This window comes from Mastigoproctus giganteus, chromosome 8 (genome assembly GCF_048544385.1).
Source record: "Mastigoproctus giganteus isolate SK-2022 chromosome 8, ASM4854438v1, whole genome shotgun sequence".
Lineage (NCBI taxonomy): Eukaryota > Metazoa > Arthropoda > Arachnida > Uropygi > Thelyphonidae > Mastigoproctus > Mastigoproctus giganteus.
The window spans coordinates 171,677,488-171,698,938 of NC_143582.1; the positions used below are offsets into that span (position 1 = coordinate 171,677,488).

At 35.0% G+C, this 21,451-nt stretch overlaps 1 protein-coding gene across 3 annotated transcripts in view; it reads right to left on the reverse strand.

Annotated features, from left to right (window-relative positions):
• LOC150082006 (uncharacterized) overlaps positions 1 to 21,451 on the reverse strand; it is a 521,135-nt gene that overhangs the window by 216,993 nt on the left and 282,691 nt on the right. For all 3 annotated transcript variants that reach the window (XM_090379053.1, XM_090379052.1, XM_090379054.1), the window contains exon 3: positions 6,256 to 6,413. In XM_090379053.1, coding sequence (XP_090235179.1) covers positions 6,256 to 6,413 — 158 coding nt within the window. The remainder of the gene's footprint in view (positions 1 to 6,255; positions 6,414 to 21,451) is intronic.

Consider the following 21,451-nt stretch of genomic DNA (forward strand, 5'->3'; position numbering starts at 1 on the left):
TGATATACCATCATCAATATCATTTATAAATACAAAAAACAACAATGGACCCAACACTGAACCCTGAGGAACTCCGCTAATAACATTAGTCCACGATGAGCAGTGTCCATTGATTACCACTCTGGGTTTGCTTACTGGCTAAGGGCTTGCTTACTTCCTTTACTGCCTCCTTTAATATAACTGGATAGATCCTATCCACCTCGGGTGCCTTTTTTATGCTTATCTTCAACAATTTCTCCTCCACTTTCCTCTCATACCACTTCCATTTATTTTCAAACTCATTGAACGTGACTGCAATACCAGTCCGGGAACTTTACTGGCATACCTCATACACAGGTTGTCTCCTTTACAAAACTAAAACATTATTATATGAATAGGATACATAAGGGCTAGGCAAACCCAGGGTCCTGAGGATGGATATCATCATTCTTCTCTTTCTTGGTGGTTCCCTTCAACCTCTCTCTCTCTCTCTCTCTCTCTCTCTCTCTCACACACAGGGTAATGCAGGAATTTTTTTTTTTTCCCCTTGGCTGGTGCAGCATAAGCCTCAGGCTTCCTGGCACCCTATAGCTAGGCGTCTCCGTAGCCAGGTGGGAAGGAGCAGCAGTACGTAGTACACGCTTCTTGATTAGACCGGGGTTCGAGCCCATCACCACCAAATATGGAAGATGCGGAAAGGTCAGGGAATGACCACCGCATATCCCGGAGCAATATCGCCTTAGTTGCTAATGCTCCAAATAACAAACAACAACAACAGCAACCCTATAGCTAATAATAATAATACCATCCAAAACAACTTCCAGTTGATAGAGGCTATCTTCAAATTATTACTCCCCAACTGGAAAATGCGAATGCTGTACATGACAATATAATCATAAAACTATAATCATGGCAGGATTTACACACCCCGAGAAGGCCCAAAGCATATTTTCATTCAATGAGCTGCAATCTGCCACAATCGTTATGCACAAGTTTCAAACACAATTTAAATAGAAGCCACCAAATACTGTTACAGTTCTGCAATAGTATAGAAATTCATAAGGGACACCTCCTTATGCAATCATTTCAACCAAAGTGGTGGGGAAACAAAAGTCAGAATGGGTGCAGTATAACTGGTTCGAGGAAATTTTATGCAAAGCTCAAGGAAATACATACAATATGCCAATAAGGAGCTTAATATGTCAAAGCCAACATCTTAATGTGTTAAATTGCCATCTGAGAATGAAAGCAAATAAGTTAGAGCTCATACAAAAGCTGCTGTTCCATCACGAATTACAATTTTGCAATTATGCTGTTGTCTATTGCAGTGTGTGCCCATTTTTCAAATGGTGAATAAAAACTCAAAATATCCTATATCTCATAGAAGTGGTTTCAGCATAGGCATGCACACAGGGAGGTTGGGGGTCATGCCCCTCTGAAATCTTGAAGGGTCCCTTGTAGCCTCATGTGTCAAACATTTTTGATAAATCACAAAAAAAAAAAAAAAAAAAAAACATTGTTGAATTTTAAAACTAAAGAATTAAAATAAATAAATAGATATTTTTATTTTATTCGTTTTTAATGTGTAAAACATATTCCGATATTTGAATTTCCATGCTCATTTCATTTGAGACAGTCGTCCACTACGCTGTGTGACAGTAGCCTCCAGAACATATGCAACATATCGGTACTGTTCGCAGCACCTGCCCTCATTAAACAAGTAAACAACGCTTTTCATATATATCTTTACTTTACACTTAATCTATATTTTTTTTTTGGTGATTCACAGAATTTGCGGAAGGTCTTCTTGGTGATCACGAAATGTAGGGGTTCGCAAATGAGTTTATAATAATGAATAAGCCAAAATTAAGAAGCGTCCTGATGCAAGGACGGTTGAACTACTTATTGCTTTCATACATGGAACAGGATTTAACTGCTGCAGTCACTGTAGAAGAAGTAATTGACGAATTTGTCACCTTTGTTCCTTATGAAATTAGAATATTATAATAAATAAATAAACAGACCTAAAAATATTGTAAACCTAAAAAGGTTGAATATTTATTAGTTACGAACTATTATAATGTATTTTAATGTATATGTTTTTTTAAATAAATTATTATATAAATGTATTTTTTATATAGAAATCTATATAAAAATATATTCATTTAAAAATAAAATATTTTATTTTTTATGGGGGGACCCAAAATGTGGTTGGCCCAACTTCTTGTTTTAGGCTGCGCACGCCTATGGGTTTCAGGTTTGTATCTTGTACTATATTCAGACAACAATGTAGTCATCCTGTATTATACTGTATTTGGATTTTATAGTAAGATTTGTAAAGCCATCTGAAATTTCACTAAAACTGGACCAATACATAATATCTAAAATTATTTATATATATAAATGAAAGTATATTTTGAATTTGAGGATATTATTCGATAACGTCAAGTGAGATTAAGACAAACTTGATTTCAGACTTAAAATTATTAATCCCCAACTCAGTTACCCTCTATATATAAATGAAAGTACATTTCAGATGTTTGGACATTTAAGTTTTTTTTTTTTTTTTTTTTTTGGCTGATGCTGAATAAGCTTGCTTTCTTGCATCATATGCCTCTACTAATGCTAATGCTAAATGCTAAAGAAGTTAAAATCAGATCAACACTAAATTTTCAGAGTAATTTGTGAAACTTCCTTGAGAAGGTTTTAGGTAGGCTCAATTTTTATTCCATAATGCCCTCCTCCCCTGTTCCTTCAAAAACTTTTCACTAAATTAGAAACAAGCTCTGATCCATTTCAAAATGTCAGACTTATATAAAATAATACTGGGAACTATTTAACAAATTTCATGTCAAGAAACTGGGCCATTTCTGGTCCACATGTTCCCTTACTCCCAAACTTTACAACATACTGTTACACAAATACCATCACATTAACCCTCAGAGGCAAGGCAACACTATGGATATGACTGTTGCCTGTTCATAACAAACTGAAAAGGTCTAGGTTCAAATTCAGTTAAGATCATTTCAAAGGTGAGTATTCTCCAGATGCTGCAATTTGCAGAACTGAAGCCTTTCTTGGCAACAGCACCCCTTTCTTCCCCTCACCAATCTCATTGCCCTTCTCTGTACTGTTTTTAGCATCTCTACATCCTTCCTAAAATGAGGACTCCAGATATGTATGCAGTAACTCAAGGTGTACCCAGATCATTGCCTTATACAAAAGGATAATCATCTCCTTATCCTTGCTAGCAAAAGTCATGTATATCACTGACAAAACCTCATGAGCTGCTCTGCAGCCTGTCTGCACTTGAGAACTTCATATATCTGACTGCACAATCACCCCAGGTCTTTTTCATTCTCCGCTACCCTATGTGTAGTACCACACAGTTGGTACATTACCTGGGGTTACTGGTACCCATACGCAGTACTTGGCATTTGTGAATGTTAAACTTCAGTTGCCACTCCACGGCCCATCTGCCTAACTTTTCTAGAACCTGTTCATTACTGTCGTTAACATCCCTGCCAACGTTTGTATCAACTGAAAACTTGACATTAAGCTTGATAAACTTTCATCAATATCATTAATAAATACAGAAAACAACAATGGACCAAGCACTGAACCCTGGAGACCCACTCTCCATCTTCTCCCACTCAACCATACTTTTATCTACAGCAGCAACTTGCCCTTAATGTCACACTGCTTCAATTTGTACAGTAGTCTTATGTGCAACAGTACCAAAAGTGTACCTGAAATCCAAATATATGATATGAAAATTATTCTTTGCATCCAGTTCCTTTGTGACCATATTGTAGTATCCAATCAAATTGATCAGACAAGATTTACCCTTAACAAACCCATGCTGTGTCTGATCTATAACTACCGTCATGTGTAGATAATCCTGCATTACTTCTTTAACCAGTGACTCCATTATTTTCCTTGAAACAAAATTTAAACTAACAGGTTTGTAATTACTCGTGTCAGCCTTTGATCCTGCTTTGTGAATTGGGGATACATTCACACATCTCCAGTCTGTGTGGATCCCCCCCCCCTGGATGCTCTCATAATTATGGCTAAGGGTTTGCTTACTTCCTTTGCTGCCTCCCTTAACATAATTGGATAGATCCCATCCTCTCCACGTGCCCTCCTTATGTTAAATTTCAACGATCTCTTCCACTTTCCTCTTAATTATTACAAAATCATTTAGCTACCTGTCAGAGTTTGATACACTGCTGGCCTCCACTTCCCTTGAGAATTCCTCCTTCAAGTTAAAAATTACAATAAGTATGATCTTCACAAATTTTATCTAGACTGTCTTGCTTTTTTTAAGCCTTGAAAAATATGTCTTTCAGTAGAAGAACTGGGCCTTTGTTTCCTGATCATAACTAAACAACAATTTCTCTTCAATAATGATGGAAGAAACAAAAAAGTGAGTCAGCAGCAGCACACTCATAAATACCCTGACATGTGAAAACTCACTACAGTGAGATCATGCAAGGAAAATTGCTGAAACAAATCTTGTATTAAAATTTATTGATATGTTCCATAAGAAATATCGATTTCACTAGCAACTGCAAAGAGTTAAAAAGTCAGATGTTGATCACTCCAGATCAGAAAACAAACAAGCAACGGAATCATTTGTTTTTGAAGTTGAAGGCAGGCAAGAGTGAGGATCACCTTCAACAGACAAGTGACCCTCTTTAAACTTCAAAAGCTACTAAAAAGTCTTTAAATGAGATATAGCACCTTTCTCTAAAGCTGTTTTTAATATTTTGTGGTTTCTGTTGCACTTTTCCCTAATTTGAAACAAAATTTGATCATGCAAATTTGCTGCTCAGTAAAATCACTGATTTTAAAATGCAATGAAACAAAGTATCGTCTATTCAATGAAGATGCTATTTCAGGCCGAATGCAGATAAAACACAAAGTGGTGATCCATTATAGTTATTATGTCTACTTGAGTCTGCAAAGTTATGACATTGCAAGTTCAAGATATAAAGTGAGTCCCCTGAATGTTTTTATCATACCTTGCATATTTGATAAGTTTTACAGCTTTACTAGACTTTTCCATTTGTAAAAATATCATATCCTAAACATAGTAACCTTAGCTATTTTTAGTGCAGGTGGGACTTAAGAACTGAAGAACACAATTTTTATGCCTGAGGAGACCTCCTGAACATTTATCTCTACCTTGTGAACTAACAGCAATTCATGAAATACACCAAAAGAACTGCTGAAGAAAGCACTGTCTAAAATTAAAACTAAAAAAACTCTTTTCATCTTATCATACAGTGATAAACATATTTCCTTATTGTCTTAAACACAAATTTCAAGGCTAAAAATGGAATGGAGTATACCAGACCATTCAGGTTTGTCATATGCATTGATAATGCCATGTACAGACTTGATTACTAAAAATAAGATATTTTATTAACTAGCATCATTTCATAAAATCTTCCATTTCAATTCCTAGTCCATTTCTATTATAAAGTCATGTATTTCATTTTAGTTTTTGCTGATTTTGTAACTTCCTCTCCCTATAAACTGTCCTGTCTGCCCACTCATTGTTTCTCTAATTAAATGTCTTCATTGTCTTGGGATTGCTTTCTTGCATCATTTGCCACTACTAATACTACTAAACTAATATTTGTTGTTGTTTGTTATTTGGTTTTTAGGAGCATTAGCAAACTAAGGCCATATTGCTCCGATGATATGCAGTGGTCATTCGAACCCCAGTGTAATCAAGAAGCGTGTGCTACGAACTGCTGCTCCTGCTCACCTGGCTATGGAGGCACCTAATATTTATCTGGGAAGGTCCTCCAAGGCTTTATTTCATCTTTCAGTCTCCACTGGGTAAGCAGTTTGTGTAATTTTGGTTTGTATATGGCACAGCCATTCAGCCCAATTGTATAGCAAGTTTGAAATATTATGTTCTTTTTGGGGGGGGGGAGGCATCAGCACCTTGTGGTTCGTGACAATGTTGAGCCTCAGAAAACAAAATCCTTTTTGTTCTCCTTATTAAATTCTGTCCTTTTGTATTTTATTTTGCAAATTCAGCAACCTTCTGCCATTAATACAAACGATAAATTAGTGGCAAAAGATAGACCATCTGGCTTTGATATACTTTCATAAGTACTTCTTAAAACAATTACTTTCAATTTCAATGCAGTGTTGTGTCAATGAAGTAGATTTGTAATTCTTGCATAATTTGCCCTTTGCATACACATTTAGTGGATTTCACTGTTTTCTTTACACAAAATAAATGTGCTGACTTACCTTCAGTAACAAATCTCACAATGACAGGTTTCTCACTACCTGCCACAAACCCAAAGCCCATTTGTGAATCTCTTATGAGTTCTATTTCCCTGGGTTGAGGTGGTTCATCATCCACATCTTTTCTTGGGTCTTCATATGTTGTGGTTTTATTGATATGGCTGAAAATAAACAGTCATTTATAAACAGAACTGCAATTTATTCCAAGTGAAAATGAAACAAAAAATCCCTCCCTAATTGCCTCCCATGATAAAAATAACCAGCATTTTTGATGTGAAAACATCTTTGGCAGGCACCTACTACATTTTTGGACTGAAGCAAAACCAATTGGTAACAAAATTTTCTTACGGAAATGAAGCAAATGATATCACTTCCTAAATGACGCTACTCAGTCACTAAAGTTGATTTGGTAGAATAAGTAGCAGATAGTAATATTATGCAAGAATAAAAGCTTTCCCCACTTAACCCAGCCTGGTCCGAAGTCTAGACAATCCAACCCAAGCCAAAATTTGTTTTTCAAATTCATTACCCATATCCGACTCAAACCAATTTTTATCCCAGCCCAACTGAAATTTTTAATATAAATAAAATCGCTAGCATCAGTTTCTGAAGTTTCATAATAATAAAGCAATAAATTTTCGGATTCAAAATTCAATATTAATAATTATATTGACAATAATAATTATCCAAAATAATTATAAAAAAAGAAAATGTAATAAATTTAATTTAACATAATTCCAAAATGAATATCAATATCCACCTCTATCAGCCACCTTCTCTTCATATGCTATTTACTGCAAATTGTTGAGCAAAATAAAATAAAGTCAACTCTGTCACTACTTTCAACGTTCTTGTGCTGCTAATCAGGCTGCACTAAAATTTCTTTCAGAGCTTGCACTGCTGGTGAGTTATTTCCACGAAAGAGTATAAATTTCTGTGAATTTTGGATACAGTGAACTATGCCTTATTGGCCAATTAAAAGTGTCAACAGAGACAAAAAATACACATTTTTTTTTTGGAAAAAACCTTTTAAAAATTTAAATACACAAAAAAAATATATGTAAGAAATAGCCCAAAATTTTTGAAATAACAATTCATTTTGATTATTTGTAAATCGGCCATCACCTTCATGATAAAGAGTAGGGTTATTGACGCTCGACCTTCCACCGGTAAGTAGCCAGCTCACGCCCGCTACTTATTCTACCGAATTAACGTTAGTGACTGTATTAGTGCCATTTATGAGGTGATGCAATTTGCGTAATTTCCATTTCACATTTTCTTCAAAGATGTTTTCACAAAAACTAAATGGCACTAACGGTGCTAATCATAGCATCGCTATGATTAGCATCACTTTTTTTGTTTTTTTTTTTTAAATTAACTGATTTTTTTTTCTTTTTCAGTGGTTAATAAATTATAAATTATCTACTTACCAATTCATTACTAACTAATTAATTAATATTATATAAAGGTAATTGTTTTTACTCCACTGCACACACCTCACACTGTAATATTAACTTGACATATTGTAATACCTGTAATCATACAGTGTATGAATAGTTAGTGTACGAGGTGCAGCATGCATTTCAGACTATGACAGTCATGAAGCTATGTTGCTGTAACAAGATCTAGAAAAATTAGGCAGATAGGCTGAGAAATGGCAAGTGAAGTTTAACATTGACAAATGCAAAGTACTGCATACGATTAGCAGCAACTCTAGACAAACGTATCAGTTGTGTGGTACTACACTCAGGTAGTGGAAAATGAAAAGGACCTAGGGATAAGTGTGCAGTCTGATATGAAGTTCTCTGAGCATCGTGGTTTTGTCAATGATATAGACAGGAATTTTGACAGAAGGGATAAGATCATTATCCCATTGTATAAGGCAATGGTCAGGCCACATCTTGAGTATTGCATACAGGTCTGGAGGCCTCATTTTAGGAAGGACGTAGAGCTTCTGTAACAGGTACAGAGAAGGGCAATGAGATTGGTGAGGGGGAGAAAAGAGGTGCCCTTACCAAGAAAGGCTTCAGTTCTGCAAATTGCAGAATCTAGAGACTAGACACTTTCAAGGTGTTTTGATTGAGGTGTTTAAGGCTTTGAATGGTTTGAGCAACCTCAATGCTGATGGGATTCTTCTTAATCAGACTTCCACCCTTGTTGTGGAAGTGGATAGTTTGAATAAATTCAAGGGAGGACTAGACAAATTATTTCAGGGGATGGATAGGTGAATTTTTTTTTTTTTTAATGCTGTATAAGCTTGCTTTCTTGCAATATTTGCCATTATTGATATATACAGGAATCATTTAGTACTAGTATTAATACTAATACTAAATGATTTCATAAATTAAATGATTATGATGCAATTTTAAAAACAATATAAATAAAACACATATTTAGCATTTCTACTGTGGTTAATATAATAAGCACATTATAATAATTCCTTATTTATGTATTTAGCAAACTGATAACAAAAAAAATGAGAAAAAACTGACTTTTATGCATGAACTGAGAACAATTCATTTCTGTGCATCCATCATATTGCCCATTCACTCCTCCAATCAGTATATGACAACTAATATAATATCTAGTGTTTCAGCTACAATATGTGGTTTATGGATAGCCAATGTGATATATATATGAAAAAAAGTGAGATAATTACTGGATTTCTATTGGTCCAATTTTAAAGAAATTTGAGAGGCTCAACAGATCTTTCTAAAAGAGCCAAAACTCACAATTTCATGAAAATCCATCCACTGAAAGTCCAATTATTACATGAAGTTAGACAATAGGCAAAAAAGAAATAATTGCTGGGATTTCCGTTGTCTGATTTTAATGAAAATTCTCATAAAAATCCATCCTCTGGAAGTCATTATTACATGTGGATGGAAAACAACCAGAGAGACATAGTGAAAGACAATATGGACTTTATGTAAATCTGTTAACATGCCTAGAAATGACAAAATACTTAGTACAAAATAAAAATATTTTTCAAGGATCATTTTTTTGAAAGAAAATTGTATTTATAAAAAAATACTTTATATAATATTGGTGTAAATACACCATAGTTTACCCATAAGTTTAACTACATAAATAGTGTTAAGGCATCATTTGATTTTATCTCATATTATGAGATAAAATCAAACAACGAGATATAAGGTATTGCACTATTTCGAATAAACAACATTTGTCTAATATAAGTGTTATTTATTCTCAGCCGGCACCACCACCCAGACAGCACTGTTTCAGAGCTTGTTGGGTCACTCATCAGTGGGCAGGCAGGTACCCTGATAATGCATCACATGACATTATTACTTATACCATTTGGCATCTCTCCTATTGTGAAATTAACTTCCCAACTGTGATGGCATGTTGCATTAACAGGGTACCTGCCTGCCCACCGATGAGTGAGCCAACAAGCTCCAAAACAGTGCTGTTTGGGTGGTGCTGCCCACTGAGAATAATTAACAGTAGTCTCCTCTATTAGACAAATGTAGTTTATTCGAAGTAGTGCAATACCTTGTATCTTGTTGTGAAAGTAGCCACAATATGAAATAAAATCAAATGATGCCTTAACACTACTTATGTAGTTAAACTTATGGGTAAACTATGGTGTATTTACATCAATATTATATAATTAATTTCAACCCATAACATATTATGCCTTGTGAATATAGTCTTCTAAATAAAAAAATACTGTATTATATATATTTCTTTGAGTGTGGTATCATCCAAATGGTATGTTATTCTAAGATTGCTACTACCCAAATATAGTATTTTTTGATGGTTCAACCTAAACTGCCATTTTTCAGATCATCTGTCCAATTTAATTAGATCTTGTGATCACTGTCATTAACCCCCCCTGCCAACCTGTTTCATCAGAAAACTCAGACATTAAACTTGATATGTTTACATAAATATCATCGATAAATATTAAAAACAGTAACAGCCAACTAATAAGATCAGTTATCTTCCATCCATTTATTCTGCCACCAATATCACACTGCTCCAATTTGACAGCAGTCATTCATGTGGAACAGAATCAAAAGAGCTTTACTGAAATCTAACGTACATGATGTCAAATTATTTTTTGCATCTGGTTTCCTGTCCCCCCCCCCCCGATACTTCACAGTTGTTAATCTGATTAGGTTGCATGGCTAACTGGGCAAAGGTGATCCGTTCATTAACAATTCACTCTGTCACCTGCCAAGACAAATACACATATTTAGGTTTATGTATCCATATTCTGACATACGTCACACACTTTAGGCTTCCGTATCACCTCATAACTCATATGCATCGTATTCATTTTTCTTCTATGCCACAAGTCTCATCAGTTTATCTGACATCCATTTAAGTCTAAGCCTTGAATAGTATTTCTTAAGTTGGTATGTAAAATCTAGTAGCATCTATGATTACTTCCCTGGATAAAGATAAATGACTGAATTGCATTCAATCATTTACCTTTTGGCATTTCAATTAATGAATCCAAAAAAACACTCAAATAACAGCACAAGAATACAAAAGCCCTGGGTCAATAAAGAATGCCCACCTGTACCAAATGTATTTTAATTTAATATTACTTTAAATTAATATATCAATGTCCATTCATCAATGGGCTATTCTTGTTCTAATCTTCCGGAATACATGTCTTTGTGTGTGCGTGATGTAAGGACTGTGAGAAAATCAGGCGACATCTCAGCATTGTTATGGGCCTATACGAGAGCTTGAAGGACAGGGTGGATACCTTCGAAGGATCTAAATTGAGGGGCCCATCAAGCTCTCAGCTGCCCACATCAACGCCAAAACTTGCACTTGATCATCACGCAACACAGTGGCAACCCCCAAGACAGAATGTGCTGATCCACAGGAACTAGTAGTTGTTGGTGATTTTACTGTCAGGGAAACGGGGAGTGTAAAAAGGATAGGTCGAACAGGACCAGGGTATGTCTGTCAGGGGCAAAGGTGTTGATGACGTTGTAGAGCAGATATCATCTGCTAAGGGCACAAAAGGTGATATTGTTGTACACGTTGGTACTAATATATTAAGAGTAGAAAACCGGCGGAATTACTTAACAAGTATGGGTCACTGTTGAAAAAAAGCCATGAATTAGGGTTGAATTTGAAAGTGTCTGCAATTCTGCCCAGACAGGATAGGAGGGAGTATATGATGAGAGCCTTGTCGATCAATTCGGCCCTGGAAAGATTATGCAAGGCTCAAGGGGTAAAATTTTTTTCAGCCTGGTCTGTACTTGTTAATAGGAGAGACTGCTTCTACAGGGATGGGATACACATAAATAGAAAGAGTGCAAGAATATTTGCTGATGCTATCGAGGCAGTGTTAGGTGGGTCGGAAAACTGCTAGCTTGGGGGGATACATGGACTAATAGATTAACAGTAGCCGCAGGCAAAGGTGAAAGTGATTCTTGCACTGCTTCTATTGGAATGAGCAGCAGCCTGGAAAACAAGATGCAGAGTATTTCAGAGACTGCTGGGAGTCATTGTGGTACAAGTAAACACATGTGTTGTGTTAGGGTAGCTAAGAATAGGTACAAGTGCATGTACACATCAATGCTTGGTGTCACACAGATATAAGGAATGCAGAACTGGAATTTGGGGAGTACAATGTGTACAGGAAGGATAGACAGGATAGGAAGGGAGGAGGGGTTATGCTATTAGTTAAGGAACACATAAAATCCAAAGAAGTGCAGCCAGTCGACATTGCTGGACAGTGCAGTGTTGAGTCAGTTTAGTGTGACATAAGCACTGGTTGATCAAAATTGAGAGTGGGAGTGTGTTACAGGCCTAATGACTCTGATGAGTACAATAAAAAAATGGAGGATTTTAATTTCCCGGATATTGACTGGAATTTGTGGGTTGGTCACTCACACACTTGCTAGGCTTTTGTGGATTTATTTGTGGATAATTTGAATTCTCTCAAGTCTCTGAGAAAGATATTCCTGTTGTGGGGCCCAAATAATATCACAATAATCAAAAATGGGAAATATAAGTGGCTTGTAGTGAAGAATTATAACTTTGTCACACTTGAAAATCATGGAAGAACACTTAATTACTCCAAGAAGTTTGGAAGCCTGAGGTATTACACGATCAACATAGGATGAGGGATGAAGATTAGATTGAAATAGGATACCTAAGTCCTTGAATGTATCAGTACTTGCAATTAAAGAGTTTCCAATATGTATAATAATCAGTAGAGACAGAGGGTCTAACTGCACGATTCGAACGAAACCAACGTAATTTACATTTTAATGGGTTTAGAAACAAGTTACTTTTATTGAGCTAGAGTGAGAGGGAATCAAGACAGCACTGGAGTTCATCATTGTCAGTTGAAGAATAAATAATTTTGTAAGGTTTAATATCATAATTGTATAGAGTTCCCACTCAACATTAAGAGACTGAAATCAAGTTGACAGATAGGTAATGTAAACAATAAAGAAGAGTGGACCCAAGGAACACCTTGCAAAACAGTAGGAGTTGATGAAGTACCATCACTCATTACAGATTGTCTGCAATTTCTAAGTAGCGAACCAAGCAAATCCAGTAAAGGAAACCATAGATCATAAGATGAAAGCTTGAAGAGCAGATCATTGTGTACAGAGTCAACTGCATGTGAAATATCAAGGAAAAGCGAATCAGTTTGATTTCCTTTGTCCAAATTTGTTTGTAGGAAATGAGAGAATAAGGCCACATTTGAAAAAAGTTGATTTCCTGAGAAGAAAAGCATACTAATGCTTTTCTTCTCAGGAAAGCAATATTAGTTCCAACCTTCACCCTTTTATCAATGATCATTGATAAAAGGGTGAAGGTTGGAACTAATATATAAAGTACGAGTTCAAAAATGTTTGCAATTGTATTCAGTACAGTAAGAAGTGAGTAGTTATTAGGCATAGCTTTCTCACCCTGTTTTTTATATATCGAGATGATATAGGCTTCTTTGAATGCTGAATGATAACAACCACGAAAAAGCCAGTAATTCAAGAGATTTGTAAGAATTGGAACTAGAGACAAACTACTTTTCTTGAAGAAAAGAGCAGGCAGAGTATCAGGACCAGTGAAATATTTAAGTGGAGAAATGGCTGACTGGGCATCATCAGTAGTGGTTAAACGAATGTTCAGTAGAGGTTAAATGAATGTTGAGAATAAAATCTCAGGAAGTTTTGAACTATTTAAAATATGAAAAAAAAAAAAAAATCTGCTTCTGTAAGCTTGCTCACATATTTATCTGTGAAAGTATAGTTGTTGGAAATAGTATACCTAATCGCACAATATGACCAATTAGATAGAGATAAAATCTAGATTTCATTAGTATGTTAACCTATCCTATATACCAGGGGTGGCCAACTTAATTTGTGATGCAATCTACTTTTTTTTTATTCAAAATGTGACGCGATCTACCATCTCAAGAATTTCATTGCACATGGCTAAAAGAGTTAATCAATGCATATTGAAATTGTTGTTTATAAATTTTAAAATTAAATACAATTCAGAATTCTTATTTTAAATTAACATATATTTAAATTTTTAATTTATGTGAAGTTTGTGTCTCATGTCACCTGCCACGCTTTCAAAATCGAGGATATACTGTGATAAGGCCGACAGTAAAGAATCTTCTGTATGTAAATCCGTAAGATTAGAGAAATTCTTCGTCTTTGTTTGTTTCAAATACAAAAAAGCTGATTCACATAGATGTGTGGAACCAAAACAGGAATTTAAAAGTCCACTGCATTTTTTTACATTTGGGAACTTCTCTCGGCAAACATATTTCCAAAAGTCTTTTTCTGATGATCTAGCTTTTAGGAAGATATTGTTTCGCAATGTAATAATTTCTTTTCAAGCAATATTTTCTCAATGTGAAAAATCTCAGCGATTTTTTCTTCAATTTGTTTCATATCTAAGTCGACATTAAATGGATAAAAATGTATTGAACAATGTCTTCAATTGTTTTAAAATCATCGAATCTGGTTTCAAAATCATCCACAACTTTCTCAATATCAGAAACATATTTCTCACTATTAAATTCAAAAACAGGATTTCACATCTGGTAAGTATTTGCTTGGCACACCCAAGGTCCTGAGCTGGATATCATCATTCTTCTCTTTCTTGGTGATCTCTCTCTCTCTCTCTCTCTCTCTCTCTCTCTCTCTCTCTCTCTCTCTCTCTCTCTCTCTCTCTCTCAGAAATTTTTTTGGCTGGTTTTTGCCATAAACCCCAGGCTTCCTTGCTCCATACGGCTAATAATAATAATAATAAATAATATTTTTGCAAATGATCTTGCATACTTGCAAAATGTTAGAATTTTTTTTCTTTGAGATCCTTAGCCATTGCCAAAAAGTAATATTTATATGTAGAAATAATATTAATCATGTCACCCACATTTTTATTTTTTCCAAATTCAGATCACTTTAATTTTCTGGTAAAATCTGACAAAAAAAGCCAGATCACATAACCACTCCATATCTTGCAGCTGCTGATAATCATCTCCCCTTTGATCAGCAATTTTTTTTAAATTTCAAAATCTCTGTAGAAACTTACTCCGACTCAGCCACCTCACATCTGTGTGTAATATCAGATCTGGTTCATTTTCATCGAGTTGCATTTTTAAATGTCTCCTTTGAAGAGATTGTCCTCTGCTGGAATTCACGATTTTGAAAGCTATATCCATAACATTTTTAACACTTGTTGGTGGATGATACAGTGGCAACTCAAAATCTGGAAATTTGTCATCCTTTTGGCATAATGTGATGGATCCATTAAGATGCCCCGTTACTGCTTTAGCTCCACCTGTTGTTATTGACACGAGCTTACATAGTGGTAATTTAATTTTTTTCAATAAAATTTTTGAGTGTGTTAAATACATCAAGACCTCTAGTTCTTGCTTTTAACAAAACCATATCCAGCAGTTCTTCTCTAGAGGCAGAATCATTGAAAACCATATGAATAAAAATGAGCAATTGAGCTGTATCACTGACATCTGTAGATTCATCTAGTTGTAAAGAAAAGGACACACAATTAGCCAACTGAGCACCAATTGTTTGCTCACATTTTTACTCATTTTTTCAATGCATTGCATAACAGTATTTCGAGATAATCACGATCTTGAAGAGCACTTTTAGACATTTCAAACCAAACAACAACATTTTTCTTTTATCATTACAAAAAAAAGTATTCTAGTTTTTTATGTATTCTAGTTTTTAAAAAGTATTCTATGATGAAAATGATACGTTTTACTCTTTTTCGTAGTATTCATTTTAAATCAGAGGGTATTAAATTAACATATAAGTACTGTCCAGTTATTAATATTAAGTAAGCTAAATAAGAATTCGATACATACACTGCTCTCCACAATGTAACTGCGGGAATTTTCGCTAGACAAGCCTAGCGGCTGCATCGCAACAAGGGTAGTCACATGGTTCAACGGATTTGTAAGAAGTTGTATGCAGTGAGGTGCATAATAGTAACATTTAGATTTTGACTAATCTATTTTTTATATATATTTAAAATTCGTCGTGACGTGATTGACTGAAATTAAAGCCGCAATCAACTTGGTGGCCACCCCCTGCTATATACCTATCCTATTTGTTCTTTACATTGATTAATTTCTCTTTCATTATCATTATTAGCCATGTGGTGCAAGGAAGCCTAAGGCTTTTGCTGCACCAGGCAAAAAAAAAAAAAATTCTGAGTTACCCTGAGAGAGAGAGAGAGAGAGAGAGAAAGAGAGAGGGGGGGGGGAATCATCAACAAAGATGAAGAATGATGATAATGATATCCAGCTCAGGATCCTGGATGTGCCAAGCCCATACTCACCAGATGTGAGCCCCTCTCTTCATCCATCTTCTCACCTAGTAGTGTATGTCGATGATATTTCCATTCTGATCACAGAAAAAGCCCTAATCAGCTTCAACTCAAAATCTCTGCCTTGCTCTCTCTGTGATGCATAATTGGCTTCAAAAGAATCAGCTTATACTGAATCCAGAAAAATCAAAATACATGGTGTTCAGAACGAAAAACAAACCACTAAACTTTGATTTATACGTAACATACAAAGAAAAACAACTTGAAAGGGTGAATGAGACCAAGTTTCTCGGAATCTGGCTAGATGGTAAACTAAGTTGGGTAAAACAAATGATAACCCTACGAAAGAAAACTTCGTCACTAGCAGGAATACTCGCCAGGGGCTCTGCCTGGGTGTCTCCTTCCCTTCTCAGACTAGTATTCCTTTCTTTAATTCAGTCGCACCTCACCTATGGAATTATCTCATGGGTACCACCAGCCAAGAAAACCTTGCGAGAATTAACTCCATTCTCAATCGATGTGTTTGTTCAATTTTGGGGCTTCCCTGGAATGCAATGATTAGTTTGATTGAGATACAAGGAAGTGAGATTCCTCAGCATCTATCAACTGCTACAGAAAGCCAAGGTGGTCTTTGGTTACACTGCTTTGAAGACACCAGAGTTTCCCCCTCTCTTCAGATCCTTTTTCATAACCAGAGAAGAAGAAGAAATATCATACAATCTGAGAAATGAAGCCAACCTGAAGGTTCCACTTTTCAGAAAAGCCATAGGTCAGAAAAATATAAAATACAAAGGCACTAAAACCTGGAACAAACTTCCTGCAAAAATCAAAAATGTCACCTCACTAAACCGATTCGAGAAACTACAAATTGAACACATTATTATTATTATTACTAGCCATATAGTACAAGGAAGCCTGAAGCTTATGCTGCACCAGCCAAAAAAAAAAAATTTCCGAGTTACCCAGAGAGAGAGAGAGAGAGAGAGAGAGAGAGAAGTAGAAGGGAATCACCAAGAAACAGAAGAATGGTGATATCCAGCTCAGGACACTGGGTGTGCCAAGCCCATACTCACCAGATGTGAGCCCGTGGAGTCTGATTCAAATTACCTTCAACTCAACTCCTGAATTTTAAAACCACAGAGGAAATCATTATCAATATGGAAATAACGTACAAATGTTAAAGGAAGCAATTGGCAAATAGTTGATAAATTTCTGTGCATATATCTCATCATTTAATTGTAAAAATGTTCACAATGATATTATTGGTGATGGTTTGCAAAGTATTCTGTAAAGAAATGTACAAAAAACTCCAATTTATTTATGTCTTTTCTGTTGAACATTACCTTCTGTACAATTTCAGAACTGCATATTTTTCAATTGTATATTTTTATCATTTTTTAAGAGAACACTGCCTAAAAAGCCATTGGCTTATGTGTTCTCCCTCAAAAATGTAACATAAAATAGGGATAAATAAATTATTATGTTATAATCTTGGAATTAACTGAAAAATGTTGAATTTTTCAAAGCCTTTTCGTTTTGCACTCGGTACTTGCCACTTAATATTGTAATTTTCCTGACTGTGTGCATTTTTCACTTTTTTTTTTTTTTTTTAAGTATTATTTAGTAACCAGATCCTTAGCATTCCAATGCGGGACATTTTTTCAACCCCTAGAAACAATATACACACACAAAATATAAATTAAACACATTGACCTTGAACTAAACTTATAAAAAAATCAAACTTCTTATATATATATATATATATATATATATATATATATATATATATAAGAAGTTTGATATATTTTTTATAACTTTAGTTCCAGGTCAATATGAGATACAGTACAGATAAAATGATGCCCTTTTACCCTACAAACGTAGTGTTTTCGTTTAAGAGTGATCTATTTATATTCTTAAATATATGATGCCTTGTTGCATTTAGTTTAACTTATATATATATATATTTTTTTTTTTTTTGTTTGTTTTCACAGAAAGACTAAAATTCAGTATACTGTTCCCCTCGTGTTATGCTACGTAACACAACTTATACGTAACTAACAGAAGATTGCGTGAAGGATGTGAACTGAAAAAAATAATTGTAATTAGAGGGGGAAAAACCACTTATTAGAGGGGGTCATGCTTTAAATCGATTTTCATTTTAGGTTAGTGAAAAAAGGTTAGATTTTTTTTCTGTGAAATAATAATAAAAATACATACTTCTTTTAACTATAATAACAATAAAAAATAAATATATGTATTTTTCCACCGAGTGAATGTTTAATTCTTCATAAGAATTAGCAAAATTGCACTTAACTTGTAGTATTGCTTTCAGCGCTTCTACGGTCAACTGTGCTTTTGCTGACATCCACAGCTTATTTACCATTGAAAAAACTCTTTCGGCTGCACCATTTGTTCTCGGCAAACATAATGCATAATGTTCTCACGAAGTGGTGTTAAGTATGGAGGCTACATGTCCAATCAGGGACAGTTTGCAATGCTGGGCAAACGATTGAAATCCGGGACGTCTGGTCACTTTACGTATGAACATTTTTAAAGTTCAATTTTTGTTCGCACATCTCCACCTTACTTTCCCACTTATTTAGACAAGTTACTGTCAGAAACGTGTATAAAATGTTGTAATTATTTGCAATTTTACGTTTTCCCCCTCCCTTTAGTATACATAAAGTTATTTTCTAGTTCAATTCGCAATTACACTAAAAGGGGCACACACCGATTTATTACCGATCAGATTAAATTTAAAAAACCGAGACTAAGTTAATATCGAACACTGCCGCCTCTCTACCTAAGAGCAATTGAAAATAATTAAAGATTCTATAACATTCAATCTGCAGATGAAGAGATTAAAAGCTTACCTACATATCGTGGTGTAACTTGTTATGTCATAAAATCTAACCTTTTTTCAAGGAAGCGATTAACTCAGGTAAAGAGGTGCAAATCGGCTAACATAAAAAAATATTTCTTTCACCTGAAGTGGCTCTTGACGACTTCGTGGTGAATACTGCCGATTTAGAGTCTGAAGTCAGAGGTTTACATACTGTGATGCGTATCTTAGTGCCTCGAGGGTTTGCGTCGAAAATATCTGAGAGAACCAAAAAATAATTTATAAATTTTGTTTTAAAAGTCGATGAAAGAAACGGACCAAAGAAAAAAATGAATACAAAGTCACTTTTGGCCTAACACCAATCCAATTCTTTGCAACCTTAAGAGTTTATACAGTCCGATTATAACACCAACATCTGGCTCTTTATAATGTAGCCCCGAACAAATGTTTATTTTGACTTTTTTCTAGATAAACCACATAAGTAACAAAAGCATCGTACGATACTGTATTTAGGAGCAGAGCACATTTTTTTCTAAAAATCAGCGGGTAAAACTCAATAACTTACACAATGTGGTGCTAACGTTACGCTTTGGTGGACCTTGAGCTGTGGATTTCTTGGGATAAAAGGCCAAAGTATGCCGTTTCTAAGTAAGGCGTCTTCTACCACATACTCGTATTTAACTGGCAGACATTATTTAGCTGAAATGCAGTACAGTTCTGAGAAGTACTAAAACCTACAAGAGTGTATGCTAAACGTTAATTCAAGCTAACAGGAAAAGTGCGTGTAAGTAGACTAGAGCATGTTTTATACCACTAGCTATAACAACTAGAACCCCACATGTGGTCACTGCAACACAACACCGATCTGGAATGATCGTCTAAACTAGCAAGACTGTTACAGCAGTTCTAATGATGCAGCGATAAAGAATGTCATTTAGCAAGCAATACCTCTCATGCAGTAGGGACTGTAACATCGTTATACGCGCGAAATCTACGGGCATCCCCCCTTTCGAACCGCAGACTGTTTCTACTAGTCTCCCAACCTTCAGTATCTTCTGTGTATGTTCAAACATTGCATGCGAAACACTCGCTAGTGAAAATTCGTGCAGTTTTGAAAATGAATTTAAACCACAAGAAATCAGAATCGCTTTCTACCACTTTATTCCAGTAGAAAGAAAGCCGTGGGAAAAACGACGACCAAAACAGCCACAATTTAATGGCCAAAAGTTCTTTTGACAACAAAACCTGAAGTATATTCTGTTCTACGTCTGTTTTAGATTCCCTATTGGGTTTGTTCTATGGACATTTATTTGTTTGTCAGAGACAGAGAAAATAAAATCCTTGCAGCAAATCGTATTATTATGGGCAGAAATACACACTAAGTAAATAACCTCTGAGTGAGAAAAAATATCTTCAAATATTAGTAAAAAAAAAAAAAAGACAGAGTTGCTGTCTTTTTGACTAATATTTTAAGAGATTTTTCCGCTGCTTAGCAAGCGGACGAAAGTAAGCTACCGTAGAAAATGAGCAAAGGTCTATAAAACCAATTTGAAGGCATAAAAAATATAAATAACTAACAAAGGAGATGCACAAGAAATGCAAAAGGAGACAGTTAACCAAAATATATGCAGAAACTGCGCTGTAAAGGAGAGCACGAACATCTGAAACGTTCATGAAAATGTAAACTGCGTTGGAGAATTTGTATGCGAAAAGGGATCAATACAAAACTAAAGGCCGCAGAAAACATTTGGTATTTCTCGGAGAAGTGCTTCCCGGAAACCACAAATTTAAGATGGAAAGAATATACCTCACACATATACAGATGCAAACGAAAGCAACATCAAAAGTAACAACATAAGATCAATTCGGTGTTCCGAAAATGGTTCCAAATAAACTGGAGGAAGGAAAAGTGTGCAGCGGATAATGATGGTAGAGAGTTGTTAAACAGTACAACACTGAACGTTAAAAATATTTGCGAATATTTTAGGGCAATCCACCCTAATGATTTCAAACATTCAGTGTTCGTCGCATTAATCTCTAAAATAAATAGCACGTTACACATCTGGTTCACACTTGAACCACATCAATTAGTAAAACTAGCCAAACTTAAGTAATGCTTGTTCTAAACCACCTGATTTTGACCAGTTTTCCTACCTAATATGTCTAAATTATAGATAGATGTCTATAATAGATGAGGGTCTTTTTATTTTATTTTAAAATTACACTATGTAAAGTTTTGGGAAAAGGACAATAAGTAGACATTCTTATTACATCAATAAGAAATTGGAGATTATAATGGTTCCGAATAAAAGTGATAATAATGAAACCAAGTGACTGCTTTTTAAAGTATCTTAGAAATTTAGAAGTAAAAAAAAAAAAAAAAGTTAAAAACTTCTCTAAAAGTGGTCGACATAATTAATCAATGTCAGTAGCGTTATTCTCAATCAAAAACTTCTTGAATCTAAAGTGACGGCCATATATTGTTATAGCATTTCCTTTCTTATTTAAATTCAAGACACGAATTTAAAGAAAATTCAGTAAAAA